The sequence below is a fragment of the Siphateles boraxobius genome, unplaced genomic scaffold (genome assembly GCF_051911475.1).
Source record: "Siphateles boraxobius isolate OS27281-9 unplaced genomic scaffold, OSU_SipBor_1 214, whole genome shotgun sequence".
NCBI classification, from domain to species: domain Eukaryota; kingdom Metazoa; phylum Chordata; class Actinopteri; order Cypriniformes; family Leuciscidae; genus Siphateles; species Siphateles boraxobius.
In genome coordinates this window covers 82,280-96,130 of record NW_027508827.1, presented here as the reverse complement: position 1 = coordinate 96,130, position 13,851 = coordinate 82,280, and the positions used below count along the sequence as shown (strand labels likewise).

Below are 13,851 nucleotides of genomic sequence, written 5' to 3'. Positions count from 1 at the left end.
CAGTAATTTGCCTCTCTGTGATGAAACTTTGGGCTTTAATTAATTCACAGGAGATAAGAGTCGTTGGCTATACACACAGAACGTGTTTTCGCTGTTTAAAAAGCGAGACGCATGTCTAGCCGCGTCACACATCTCTGCAAAAGATGCTAGCGCAACAGTCAACCACGTCTAGCGTGATGTTTACATTAAAAACAATGGAAAAGTAGCGCAATGGAATGAAAAAAAAACCCGTTCTGTGCATTTAATTGCCCCTTTCCACGCAATTAAAGTTGCATTCATTGCAATAGTTACATTAGGCTTCCATCGCGCTTTCTTTGCAAATTATCACTGGACTTTAAATAAAATGTTAGCATTTTATTTAAGTGAAAATAAGATAACAATGGTCTTGTCATGGAGAGGTGTGTTAATGTTATAAATATAGTTAAATCCATCTATCTTTCTGTCTACTGTATACCCATAAAAAAGCCCACCCAGTATTTCCGCCCATAGGTGCCTAGAACCAGGCCTGGAAACAAGACACTAACAAGGAACAGGTGTGAACTATGCAGACTAATGAGGGTAACTATGGAAACAATCAAGGCAGCTACTGACACAAAGATTAAAAAACTGGAACTAAACACAGGAAGTGAAACACTGGAACTAGCGGAACAGAAAAATACACTTAGAAGAAGCCCATAAATCAAAACCAAGTCTGAATCTGAAAATATTACACCCTCAAATAGGGCCATTTGTAGAGCAGTCCGAAACCATAGTGGACGTTATCGAGTGCACTCATTCAATCCCATAATGCACTGCACCAACGAGTGAACAACTGATGTAGGCTACGCATTCGTTCACTCGTTTTCATTCACTCCTCAAAGTGAGCAGTTGTAGTGGACAGATGTAGGGAATAGTGAATGAGGGTTTCTCATTAACTAAAGTAAAATTATTTCACAATCAAGAGGCTAACGAATAATTTATGCATGAATAAAAATGCACAATTTTACCCAATTTTTTTCCCAAATACACTGTAATTTTCAGCTAATTGGAAAAAGAAGAAGTTTTATTTATATCCTCAAGATCGATCAATTTCAATATATTTTTTAGGATTTTATTTTATTTTATAGGACCCCTTGAGATGTACCGATCGTGTTCTCGAGGGATCCCAGGGGAAACATTCCAGTACATTTAAAGAAAACAACAACAGAAAACAACAATTAGATATATTAGATTATGATACTCTCTCTCTAATAACGGTTCGGATTATTACTTTGCACAAAACCTTCCAATAAGACAATTTAAGCGTTGCATGAAACACCATATGTGATGATATGCGCGCGCCAGAGCATCTGAAGCAGACTGACACGCGCATGCGCGCGCGCGTGAGAGAGCTTCGCGCGCACAGAACGAGAGCCGAGTGTTCGTCTTTTCTGCAACACACATGGTGAAAAGGTGAGTTTCATTATTTTGGTGTAATTATATGTATGTATGCATTATTGTGTATTGTGAGGCAAAACGGTATTATATGATATGAGATACTGCATCCATGATGCTCGTAATAGGCTGATTTATGTCGCGCAAACTGCATTCCACATAAATATAATAAATAAACAAACAGAAACGTGTATTTAATCGAATGTCAGTCAGTGAGTATAAATATAATCGCGATTCAATAAATAAATTGAAATCCATTATGAATAATGATTATAATGAAAGATGTAAAATATGATGCAGCTATTTGACTAATTAAACTGACACATGTGCATCACATTCCTTTTTCTAGGCATTTGGCATTAATTGATCAATACTACAAAAAAATGTAATAAGCAGTTTCTAAATGATGATTATAATAATACTAAAAGAATGGCTGAGTGATTGTAAACAGCATCTGTTGATCTCAGGTGTTGTGTTGTGATTGTTCTCTCGGGATGTGTGTGTTTGCTGTGTGTCTCCTGTGTATTGTGGCATTCAGGCCTCTCACACCTGAGGGCTGATTCAATTAATTAAGCGTTACAAGTGTTAAATGTGTTGCATCATCTTCTCTCCTGTGTGAAAGCATCTGGTGGACTGAAGTTGTGTCTGCAGCCGATGGGCTCTGAACTGGTGGAGATGGGAAAGAACGCTGAACACACCAGTGGAGCGCAGGATCCCGACGGCTCGATACACACTCCGTCCCGAACCCTGGACTCGTCACACACTCCGTCCCGAACCCTGGACTCGTCACACACTCCGTCCCGAACCCTGGACTCGTCACACACTCCGTCGAACGCCTGCTGCTTCTGCTGGTGCTGCTGCTGCAGCTGCTCCTGGTGAGGAAACACTCGTATTTAAAGGGATAGTTCACCCAAAAATGAAGATTAGCCCATGATTTACTCTCCCTCAACTCATCCTAGTGTATATATTCTTCTTTCAGACGAATACAGTTAGAGTTATATTCAAATATGTCCTGACTCTTCCAAGATTTATAATGGCAGTGAATGACTGTTTCTGTTTTGAAGTCCATAAAAGTGCATCTTTTATGATGGATAGATGCACTTTTATGATGGATAGATGCACTTTTATGATGGACAGATGCACTTTTATGATGGACAGATGCACTTTTATGATGGACAGATGCACTTTTATGATGGATAGATGCACTTTTATGATGGACAGATGCACTTTTATGATGGACAGATGCACTTTTATGATGGACAGATGCACTTTTATGATGGACAGATGCACTTTTATGATGGACAGATGCACTTTTATGATGGACAGATGCACTTTTATGATGGATAGATGCACTTTTATGATGGACAGATGCACTTTTATGATGGACAGATGCACTTTTATGATGGACAGATGCACTTTTATGATGGATAGATGCACTTTTATGATGGATAGATGCACTTTTATGATGGACAGATGCACTTTTATGATGGACAGATGCACTTTTATGATGGATAGATGCACTTTTATGATGGACAGATGCACTTTTATGATGGACAGATGCACTTTTATGATGGACAGATGCACTTTTATGATGGACAGATGCACTTTTATGATGGACAGATGCACTTTTATGATGAATAGATGCACTTTTATGATGGACAGATGCACTTTTATGATGGACAGATGAACTTTTATGATGGATAGATGCACTTTTATGATGGACAGATGCACTTTTATGATGGACAGATGAACTTTTATGATGGACAGATGCACTTTTATGATGGACAGATGCACTTTTATGATGGATAGATGCACTTTTATGATGGACAGATGCACTTTTATGATGAATAGATGCACTTTTATGATGGACAGATGCACTTTTATGATGAATAGATGCACTTTTATGATGGACAGATGCACTTTTATGATGAATAGATGCACTTTTATGATGGACAGATGCACTTTTATGATGAATAGATGCACTTTTATGATGGATAGATGCACTTTTATGATGGACAGATGCACTTTTATGATGGACAGATGAACTTTTATGATGGACAGATGCACTTTTATGATGGATAGATGCACTTTTATGATGGATAGATGCACTTTTATGATGGACAGATGCACTTTTATGATGGATAGATGCACTTTTATGATGGATAGATGCACTTTTATGATGGACAGATGCACTTTTATGATGGACAGATGAACTTTTATGATGGACAGATGCACTTTTATGATGGATAGATGCACTTTTATGATGGACAGATGCACTTTTATGATGGACAGATGCACTTTTATGATGGATAGATGCACTTTTATGATGGACAGATGCACTTTTATGATGGACAGATGCACTTTTATGATGGACAGATGCACTTTTATGATGAATAGATGCACTTTTATGATGGACAGATGCACTTTTATGATGGACAGATGAACTTTTATGATGGATAGATGCACTTTTATGATGGACAGATGCACTTTTATGATGGACAGATGAACTTTTATGATGGACAGATGCACTTTTATGATGGACAGATGCACTTTTATGATGGATAGATGCACTTTTATGATGGACAGATGCACTTTTATGATGAATAGATGCACTTTTATGATGGACAGATGCACTTTTATCATGAATAGATGCACTTTTATGATGAATAGATGCGCTTTTATGATGGATAGATGCACTTTTATGATGGACAGATGCACTTTTATGATGGACAGATGAACTTTTATGATGGATAGATGCACTTTTATGATGGACAGATGCACTTTTATGATGGACAGAGGAACTTTTATGATGGATAGATGCACTTTTATGATGGATAGATGCACTTTTATGATGGACAGATGCACTTTTATGATGAATAGATGCACTTTTATGATGGACAGATGCACTTTTATCATGAATAGATGCACTTTTATGATGGACAGATGCACTTTTATCATGAATAGATGCACTTTTATGACGGATGGATGCACTTTTATCATGAATAGATGCACTTATTATGGACTTCCGGCCATTCACTGCTATAATAAAGCTTGGAAGAGTCAGGAATTTTTTTTAGATAACTCAGATTGTATTCGTCTAAAAGAAGAATGTCATATACACCTACGATGACTTGAGGGAGAGTAAATCATCGGCTAATCTTAATTTTTGGGTGAACTATCCCTTTAATCTCCAATGAGCGTTCATGAGAGAACCACGACACATGTTGTGTTGACGCAAGAGAAGGCATTGTTTTGTGAACGTCCGTTGGAGATTAATATTTTGTAAAACATTGTTTTTAGAACTTTAGGTAAACTTTGATATACTACATATTCTCTGTACAATTCAGGTAAACATTTTTTCGCAGCGCATTTTAAGTGAACTGAAGAATAAGTCAGTGTGGTTGAGATATTTCACTGTGTGCTAGAAAACTTCATTTAGGCTAATGAAGACTGAGCTTAGAAGTGCATCTCGTATTCATTAGGAGCCTCTCCGGAGACATTCAGGTGTCACAGAAAACATGTTTTTATAATGTGTGTGTGTGTGTGTGTGTGTGTGTGTGTGTGTGTGTGTGTGTGTGTGTGTGTGTGTGTGTGTGTGTGTGTGTGTGTGTGTGTGTGTGTAGTCTGACAGTACGCTCTGCTAAGGAGGAAAAAACTATGACGACGATCTCAGAAGAACAAGAGGAGGCTGATATCGAAGAGATGTGAGTTGTGTTATAAGTTAAAAAAATTTAATATTGCAAAAGTAGTCGCTTTTAAGAACATCCCCCTTGGGAATTTTAAAGGGGTCATGACATGCCTTTTCATTTCTATAATGTTCCTTGAGGTTTATTTATAATGTTAGTAAAGTTTGTTTTGAACAAACAAATATATATTGAACATATATTTGCAAAAAAAGAAATGTCATCCCTCATTTTGCTAGTGGTTGTAATTTTGATTCATCCCAGTTACGGGAGTCTCTTGAATGACAACACTGCAGATATACAAAGAATGAGCTTCTTCTTCAACCTTCAAATACTGTTAAGCCTTTGCTTTAGCAGTGCAGCGCTTTCAGAAACCCTCCTCCCTCCCCAGCTCCACTTGTATAGATCTGTATAGGTAATTCATGTACGCATATTGTACAGGAGCATATTTTGGCAGTAGAAAGCCCCATACTTTGTAAAAAAATACCATAATTGCAGTGTAGCAGATTTATTCTGCCAAGACGAAACATATCAACATTGTCAAACCCATTACCATAACACTCCAAGAATGGTCATGACAGAACTATAACTCATTGTATTTTGAACTAAATCAGAACTTTAGACAATCACAGTCCATCTTGACAAATAACACACAAGACCTGGTCTTTATTGGACACAGTCTGAGGACCTACAGCGTGTAATTGTTCAGACGTATATGCCGTCAGAAAGTGATTCATGACGTTCTTCGTAGTGTGTTCGGCAATGTTACCAGGATTAAAAGTAGCATCAGTGATGAACAATCTGTAAAGCTGTGATCCTTTAGAGAAACCTTTTCCAACGTTTACTGTGTTCAACAGTGTTTTTATAGGGCAACACCTCTAATCTCGGCTCATTCATTTGACACCTGTTCGCCTTTAGAGAATCCATTAGCCTTGTTCCTCCCTGTGTGGTGAATGTTTACACTGTGTGTTCAATAAAGTCATGAACATGTATCGATAGTGTGTTATGTTCTAAAGCAGAGATAGTGTCTTAAGTTTTTCTAAATCCAAGGGGTCAGATTTATCTTTCCCCACAATTGACAGAATTTTCTGGCGAGAGGGTGCTATTACACATCTTCTCCAAGAGTACATAATCTCCAGATCCAGAAGAAGCAGAAGAAGCAGAAACAAGTAAAGAAAAAGCAGAAATAAGTAAAGAAGAAGCAGAAACAAGTAAAGAAGAAGCAGAAATAAGTAAAGAAGAAGCAGAAACAAGTAAAGAAACAGAAACAAGTAAAGAAGAAACAGAAACAAGTAAAGAAGAAACTGTCACAGTGTCTGGTTTGTGTTTCCCTGGGTAACCACCAGAGGTCCTCTTCCACCACGGTGTCATTCACTCATACTACATTTCCCATAATCCTGTTCTGTCACTCATTGATCATTGCACACAGCTGTTCCCCGTCACCTTGTAAGTATCTGTGTGTATATATACCCTGTTTGTTCAGTGTTTGTCACAGAGTCCTTGTTACATGCCATGTCACTTCCGAAGTTCTGGTTTGCTGGTTTCTTGTTCTTATTTTTGTTCTTGTGTTTGGATTGACTATTTGGAGTTTGACCCTTGCCTGGACTGGTTTTTGTGAGTACGGATTACCGTAATAAAATACTGCAATTGGATCTTACCGTTTCCTGTGTGTGTATCATGACAGAAATAGAAACATGTAAAGAAATAGAAACAAGTAAAGAAGAAACAGAAACAAGTGAAGAAACAGAAACAAGAAGCAGAAACAAGTAAAGAAGCAGAAACAAGTAAAGAAATAGAAACAAGTAAAGAAGAAACAGAAAGAAGAAACAGAAACAAGTAAAGAAGCAGAAACAAGTAAAGAAGAAGCAGAAACAAGTAAAGAAGAAGCAGAAACAAGTAAAGAAGAAGCAGAAACAAGTAAAGAAGAAGCAGAAACAAGTAAAGAAGAAGGAGAAACAAGTAAAGAAGAAGCAGAAAAGAGTAAAGAAATAGAAACAAGTAAAGAAGAAACAGAAAGAAGAAACAGAAACAAGTAAAGAAATAGAAACAAGTAAAGAAGCAGAAACAAGTAAAGAAGCAGAAACAAGTAAGAGAGGCAGAAACAAGTAAAGAAGCAGAAACAAGAAACAGAAACAAGTAAAGAAGCAGAAACAAGTAAAGAAGAAGCAGAAACAAGTAAAGAAGAAGCAGAAACAAGTAAAGAAACAGAAACAAGTAAAGAAGCAGAAACAAGTAAAGAAGAAGCAGAAACAAGTAAAGAAGAAACAGAAACAAGTAAAGAAACAGAAACAAGTAAAGAAGCAGAAACAAGTAAAGAAACAGAAACAAGTAAAGAAGCAGAAACAAGTAAAGAAGCAGAAACAAGTAAAGAAGCAGAAACAAGTAAAGAAGCAGAAACAAGTAAAGAAACAGAAACAAGTAAAGAAGCAGAAACAAGAAACAGAAACAAGTAAAGAAGCAGAAACAAGTAAAGAAGAAGAAGAAACAAGTAAAGAAGAAGCAGAAACAAGTAAAGAAACAGAAACAAGTAAAGAAATAGAAACAAGTAAAGAAGCAGAAACAAGTAAAGAAGCAGAAACAAGAAACAGAAACAAGTAAAGAAGCAGAAACAAGTAAAGAAACAGAAACAAGTAAAGAAATAGAAACAAGTAAAGAAGCAGAAACAAGTAAAGAAGCAGAAACAAGAAACAGAAACAAGTAAAGAAGAAGCAGAAACAAGTAAATAAACAGAAACAAGTAAAGAAGAAACAGAAACAAGCGAAAAAGAAACAGAAAAAGCGATAGAAGCATTGCTGACGCACATGTAAAATAACACGATCAAACATTCAACAGCGTATAAATAAAAACTGCGTAACGTTTCTGAATGAAGTGTCGAACCCCTGAAGGGTTAACAACTGAAGCTTCGAGGTGTTGAAGGACTCGATCGACTCTGTGTTTGATCATCGCTCTGAATCCCATCCGGACGAAGTCTTTGACAAAACACCATTTTCTCAGCTTTTTTCATGCATGAAGCTAGAATATATATATATAGCATGTTCAGATATTCATACAACAAAATATTCTGGGGGCCATAAAAGTTTTGTGAAAATTTTCAAAAATGCTGGCGCTGGCTGGCAACTAGATGGGTAAAGAGTTAAAGATGTGTCCCACATGTCCTGATGTCCCGTCTCCTCTAGGCCTCAGCTCACTCTGGAGGAGGTTCAGTCGTGGGGAGAGTCATTCGAGCGCTTGATAAAAAGTGCTCAAGGACGTTCGCACTTCCAACAGTTTCTCAAGTCTGAGTTTAGCGAAGAAAACCTGAAATTCTGGGTCATCTGTGAGGATCTAAAGAAAGAGACCAACAAAACCACGGTTGAACAGACAGTGAAACAAATATACGAGGACTACGTCTCTGTAAAGTCACCTAAAGAGGTATATATGCTCATTTCCACATGATAACTCTATGCTCTGTGCTTTTGCTTATACTTTTGTTGTTAAACATGAATATCTATAGCCGTGTTTCCACCGAAATGAACCTGAACAATTTGTCCCAGGAACTTTTTTTTCAGACCTGTTGCTGTCTGTGTTTCCACTGTGGTGTAAAGTACCATGAAGATTAGGCAAATTAGTCCAGTGACGCAGGACTGCGTGCTACTTTCCAGTCCCCGCTGGATTTCATCCTCTGAATTTAAGCTTAATAAAGCCTGAACCTCATCATCGGTTGTATTTTTTAAACTCCATTGTTGATTCGAATAGCAAACAACTTTTTGTTGAACCTTTTCATAGTTCTTAGAACTATTGGCGGAAGTTCCCGGATATTGGCGTGTTCGCACCGCAGGAGCTAGGAACGATTTTAGTTCTAGGAACTCCTTTTGGAGGAACTAATTTACTCCTACTTCAAAGTTGGGTCTAAACCAGCACTATAGGAACTATCCTTGACGTTAGAGTACCCTGATTGGCCGAACGCATGTGAAACACCAGCACCCGCCATTTTAAAAAAAGCTGTGTAAACAGATTATAGCCTATATATTTACTCCAGAAACTAATATGTAAAACAGTGATAGAAGGGCTCAACCTTTACGCTGAGGAGAAAATCCAACGCAACTTCGAGGAGACCAAGAGAATGTGTTTCTACTCAGCTAGCAACACTGGATATCAACCACACGGCAAACGCTTGTAACTTTTCATATACTCTCTTTCTATGTATAACAGTTCTTTCTAATAACGTATTAGACAGGACTGTTAGACAGATCATAAACTAATGAACACAGAGAATGTGAGCACTGTTACCCCTTTTCCACCAAAGCATTATGAGAGCCGGTTCGGAGCCGGTGCCTACTCGCGAACCAGTTTGTTGTGTTTCGACAGCCAAAGAACCGGTTCTCGGCCAGGAAAATTGCTTCCAAAGCGGCACCAACTCTTTCCTGGACTAGAACTGTTCTTTTACCACGTCATGCTTACGTTGGGGGCTGGGGGCGGGTTAGATGTGTTCTAAACATCTTCTTCTTACACCAATATAGGATCGCAAAGCCAGGATAAACATTTGCAGAAAGACGATGTAGTCCGCCATTGTAATTGTTATGCTTGAAGTTGGCACAAGCGTTTCACACAGTGATGTAACTACGTCGTTCGCTGGGCTCTCTAATCAGTGGAAAAACAAACAGGTTCTGAGAAGGTTGAACCAACTCTGAACCAACTTTGAACCAGCACCAGTTCCGAACCAGTTCTTTTTTGGTGGAAAGGGGTTATGTGTGACTCTGGATCTGGCGTTCTCAGCGCCATCAAAATAAAAGTCACAACAACAAGCGTGTCTTACGTCACTTCAGAGTTCCTACTGGCGGTGCGAATGCAACCAGTAAAACGTTCCTAAGGGAAGCATTAGACCACCCTAGAACTACTTGGTGCGAAAGCCCCTTCTTACTGCACATATCACAAAAGATTTTTAAAAATGGTGGTTGAAATGAAAGAGTCAAACTGCATGGAGTCAGCCAATCAAAATGCGGCATTAACTCCACCAATCAGCATATTCAGAGCCCAAGTCCCACTACTGAAAGTTCCTGAACTTTGAAAAAGTAGTACCTCGCAAGCAGGGGGAAATTATTGCCTGGAACTTCATTTAGATCTTGGTTCCTGTGGTCGAAACACATCAAAAGTCCCTAGTTCCCGGGGGAAGTTCCTGCAGTGGAAACACGGCTCATGATTACCTGTGTTTGTGTATCCAGGTGAGTCTGGACTCGCGTGTGCGTGAAGTGATCCACAACAACATGCAGGAACCCTCCTCATGCACGTTTGACGAGGCACAGCAGCAGATCTACATGCTCATGCAGAGAGACTCCTTCCCACGGTTCATGAACTCCAGCATGTACGCAGACCTGCTTCAGAGCCTTCAGACGCCCAACGAGTCCTAACACACACACACACATGAACATACACACTTTAGACACGCTTCCCTGTAGACCTCATAGATCCCTGTTTGCACGTACCTTTCATCCCAGGTGATCGGGTCAGACGAGACAGATCCGGGGTCTCATTTATAACCGTTGCGTCACACAAAACAGGCCCTGAAAGAGCCGTACACCACTTCACATGCATACGTTGTGATTTATAAAAACAAACTTGATGGGAGAATGTGTAAGTACATCTGTAAGTAAACTGTGAGACATGCGTACGAACATTCAGGAGACGGAGCAGTTTAGCGACATACAGTACATGTTCACAATAACAGTTTAAATAAATAAAAGAATGATTTAAACTATCTAATATACACATTTAGATTAAATATGCCATTCTCATTAATGGAGTTAAGCACTTAAATTACATTAAATCATTACCGAGAAGTTATAACATTTTTTAAATTATAATAAATAGAAATATTAGTAGTGGATGTGCTGCTTTTGAACACTTTTCCTGAGGCATGCTGTGTTTCAATGTTTGCTTATGGGCCATACGCACCGGGACGAATATCGGCGCACGTTATTCGCCAGCGTTTTTCAACACGTTTTTTGTGTTCACACCCAAGCGATTTTCGCTGACGATGAGCGGAGTGAACATGCAGATTCATTCCCTGACATTAGATGGTGCTTAATGTAAAACAGAAATATCCAGACCCCTGGATTCTGTTCCATTTTATTGTGCTCTCAGGGGGTTTTTGAACCAAGAACACAAGCTGTGTGAATGACTCCTTACCAAGAGCAGTAGTAAATGTTGTTTGGTGAGTCGCGTTACCTGTAGTAGCAGCTGGGACTCATTTCGATGGGCAAAAACATGAAGGTGGGATGTCAAAGCTTATGTTCCGAGACCAGCAGCTCTACATTTATCTTGGCTTGCATCTTCCTCGTCTTCTTCCCGGCAGTGTGTAGACGCTACTTGCCGTATATCTTCCTCGCCGTTACGTATGTGTGCTCGGCAAGACCGCTTTGTGTTTGAGCGCCCCCAAGTTGTGTTTTACTGTAACTTCAGAAGCTCCAGACACGTGAGCAAAAGCACCAATCTCATTGGTCGGATAGTTTTTGATTTTGTTTTTAAAAATGATGCTTTTACGTGTGGCGTTTTTCGCCTCGCTGTGCACACTCACATGGGCGCCCTTTGTTTAATCACGAAGCGTTAAACGTCGGCGAATACCGCGCGCGAAATTTGTCCCAGTGTGAACGGGCCTTTAGCGCATGATAATAGCAGAACTCGTGCTCTGAGGAAATATTTTCACGCAAATAACGATCAATTATACACAATAAGGCCTATCTGTTTCCATAAAAAATATAAAGCAAATTAAAAATACTATTCGGCCAGTGGAAAAGATTGAGAAAAACTTTCTCTGAAATGTGTTTTATACTATTTGATTTATTTATACAAAAACAAGGAAAGTAAAGGCTAATAAATGCTTTTAAGCAATGTAATGTGACGCACAACTGAATCTCATATTTTCCTAATGTCTTGTACTGTTAAACATGTTATCACGTGGATGAATATGCACATGCAAATGATATGCAGATAAGGATATGCATAGTAAAACGAGGTGTTGTAAGCTCATATATGGTTATTTCGGGGAGGAGACGCAGGTTCTGGCGTACGCATGGTTTTATAAGTGAATATAAATTTTTTGCCGTACGGCGTTTTTGGTGTTCGGGCGCACGTACTCTTTTAGTAAGGATCCTACGCATAGTTTTATAAATGAGACCCCAGGTATTTACACGATTCTCAAACACATCTCCTGTGACTACTTTTATTGCATTTTGTTGACCGAAGGGTCTCAGATTTAGTGCTACATATATCACATTACTGCTAAACACCCGCCTAATGTTCATGTAGGTCCCCAGAAACCGAAGCATGAACTCCACGAGACCTCTGAACTTGAGGTTCAGGAACGGTTTGAGAAGCGTAACAGAGTTCAAGGTGTTGCCTTGGCCTCCAAATTCCCCAGATCTCAATCCAATTGAGCATCTATGAGGAGCGCTGGACCAACAATTCTGATCCATGGAGGCCTGACCTCGCAAACTTGCAGGACCTAAAGGACCTGCTGCGAAAGTCTTGGTCCCACAAACCACAGGACTTCTGCAGTCCATGTCCCGATGCGGGACCAGAACTAGTTCAGGGTGGTGAGGGAGTGAATTCCTGGACTCAAAATGAACTCCCTATGTTTCCATTGACGTTTTCAACTTCAGATGTTGTTTGAGTGATCCAGTCACATATTTTAGGCCCTATTTAAACTTGTGAATGTATTACATACCAGAGCCCAGTTGTTCAAAAAGATTAATCTGGATCAGAATGATCTGGATATGAAAATTCCACGTTTTGCTATCCAGGATCCGGTAATCCATTTGATATTTGTGCTGGTTTTTCAAAGCAAAATTGGATTGGATCTCCCTGATCCAGAAACACGCTTTTTCAGATTACCAAACCATCCTCTACCAAGCTCTAACATGGTGATAGGAAAAAAATATGAGATGGGGGATAAATTTTTTATTTTAATGCTTTTGCGTTCTCCCAGAAAAGTTTTGTGTAGCGTTCACCCAAGAAACTTTGCGTTTGCTCACAAAGAACTTTTGACTGGTTAATCTCTTATGATTGTGCCAATGTAGACAGTGATTTAAAAAAAAAAATTTAATTAAACACATTTTGTTTGATATCTACAGCTGTTTGAGGATTATTTTATGGCACCAAAATCTGTTTTTTTGGGGTTTTTTTACTGTTTGCTACCGAAATTATGTATACTGCTGGCGTTTTTATTATTATTATTATTCCGCTCTGGAAGTCCATGGCAGCCCATAGAACTGCTTGCGAAAGTTATGAAATTTGGCACACAGATAGAGGACAGTCTGAACTGTCACCACAGCAAATTTGGAGTCTCTAACTCATTCCCTCTAGCGCCACCCACTGTCCAAAGTTGAACTTATGTTTATGTTAACTTTTGAATCATTAGGCTTAGAAACAAAAATGTTCCCGATCCTTCGCTCAAGACGATTCTATTGCATTCTATTGCCTATGACGTCATTTTCAGTCATTAAAATTCGTCCGCCATTTTGAATTTTCCTGAAAAACCTACTTTTTCTAACTCTTCCTAGACCGTTGCTCTGATTTTCACAAAAATTGAACCAGATCATCTTCAGCCCATGCCGACAAAAAGTTATGGGCAGTGCCACCTAGTGTTTAGGAGATGAAAAATGGAAAGTTTTGCTTATAACTTAGTAATGGTTTGGCCAAAAAAATCACAAAATTGGTCTCTAGATTCGGCGCAGAATTTTGGGCATCAGCCATTTTGAATTTTGTCTTAAAATGGTAT

At 38.9% G+C, this 13,851-nt stretch overlaps 1 protein-coding gene across 2 annotated transcripts; it reads left to right on the top strand.

Moving 5' to 3' along the window:
- Positions 1-1,367: 1,367 nt before the first annotated feature.
- On the top strand, positions 1,368-11,855 carry LOC143746187 (regulator of G-protein signaling 20-like). 2 transcript variants are annotated; one of them, XM_077237949.1, is made up of 5 exons: positions 1,368-1,431; positions 2,036-2,288; positions 5,037-5,117; positions 8,273-8,507; positions 10,298-11,855. In XM_077237949.1, exons 2-5 carry the CDS (start codon positions 2,068-2,070, stop codon positions 10,481-10,483), a joined length of 723 nt encoding a protein of 240 aa, XP_077094064.1. In that variant the 5' UTR covers positions 1,368-1,431; positions 2,036-2,067; the 3' UTR covers positions 10,484-11,855. The 2 variants fall into 2 exon arrangements, with proteins under 2 accessions (XP_077094064.1, XP_077094065.1); XM_077237950.1 differs by lacking the exon at positions 1,368-1,431 and having other exon boundaries at positions 1,932-2,288; positions 10,298-10,621.
- Positions 11,856-13,851: the final 1,996 nt, after the last annotated feature.

Bases quoted from the DNA above. Each gene is read 5' to 3' on its own strand.
- LOC143746187 (XM_077237949.1), top strand. From the start codon at position 2,068: ATGGGCTCTGAACTGGTGGAGATGGGAAAGAACGCTGAACACACCAGT. The intron at 5,118-8,272 runs GTGAGTTGTGTT...CGTCTCCTCTAG, and splicing joins GAGGCTGATATCGAAGAGAT to GCCTCAGCTCACTCTGGAGG. The intron at 8,508-10,297 runs GTATATATGCTC...TTGTGTATCCAG, and splicing joins CTGTAAAGTCACCTAAAGAG to GTGAGTCTGGACTCGCGTGT.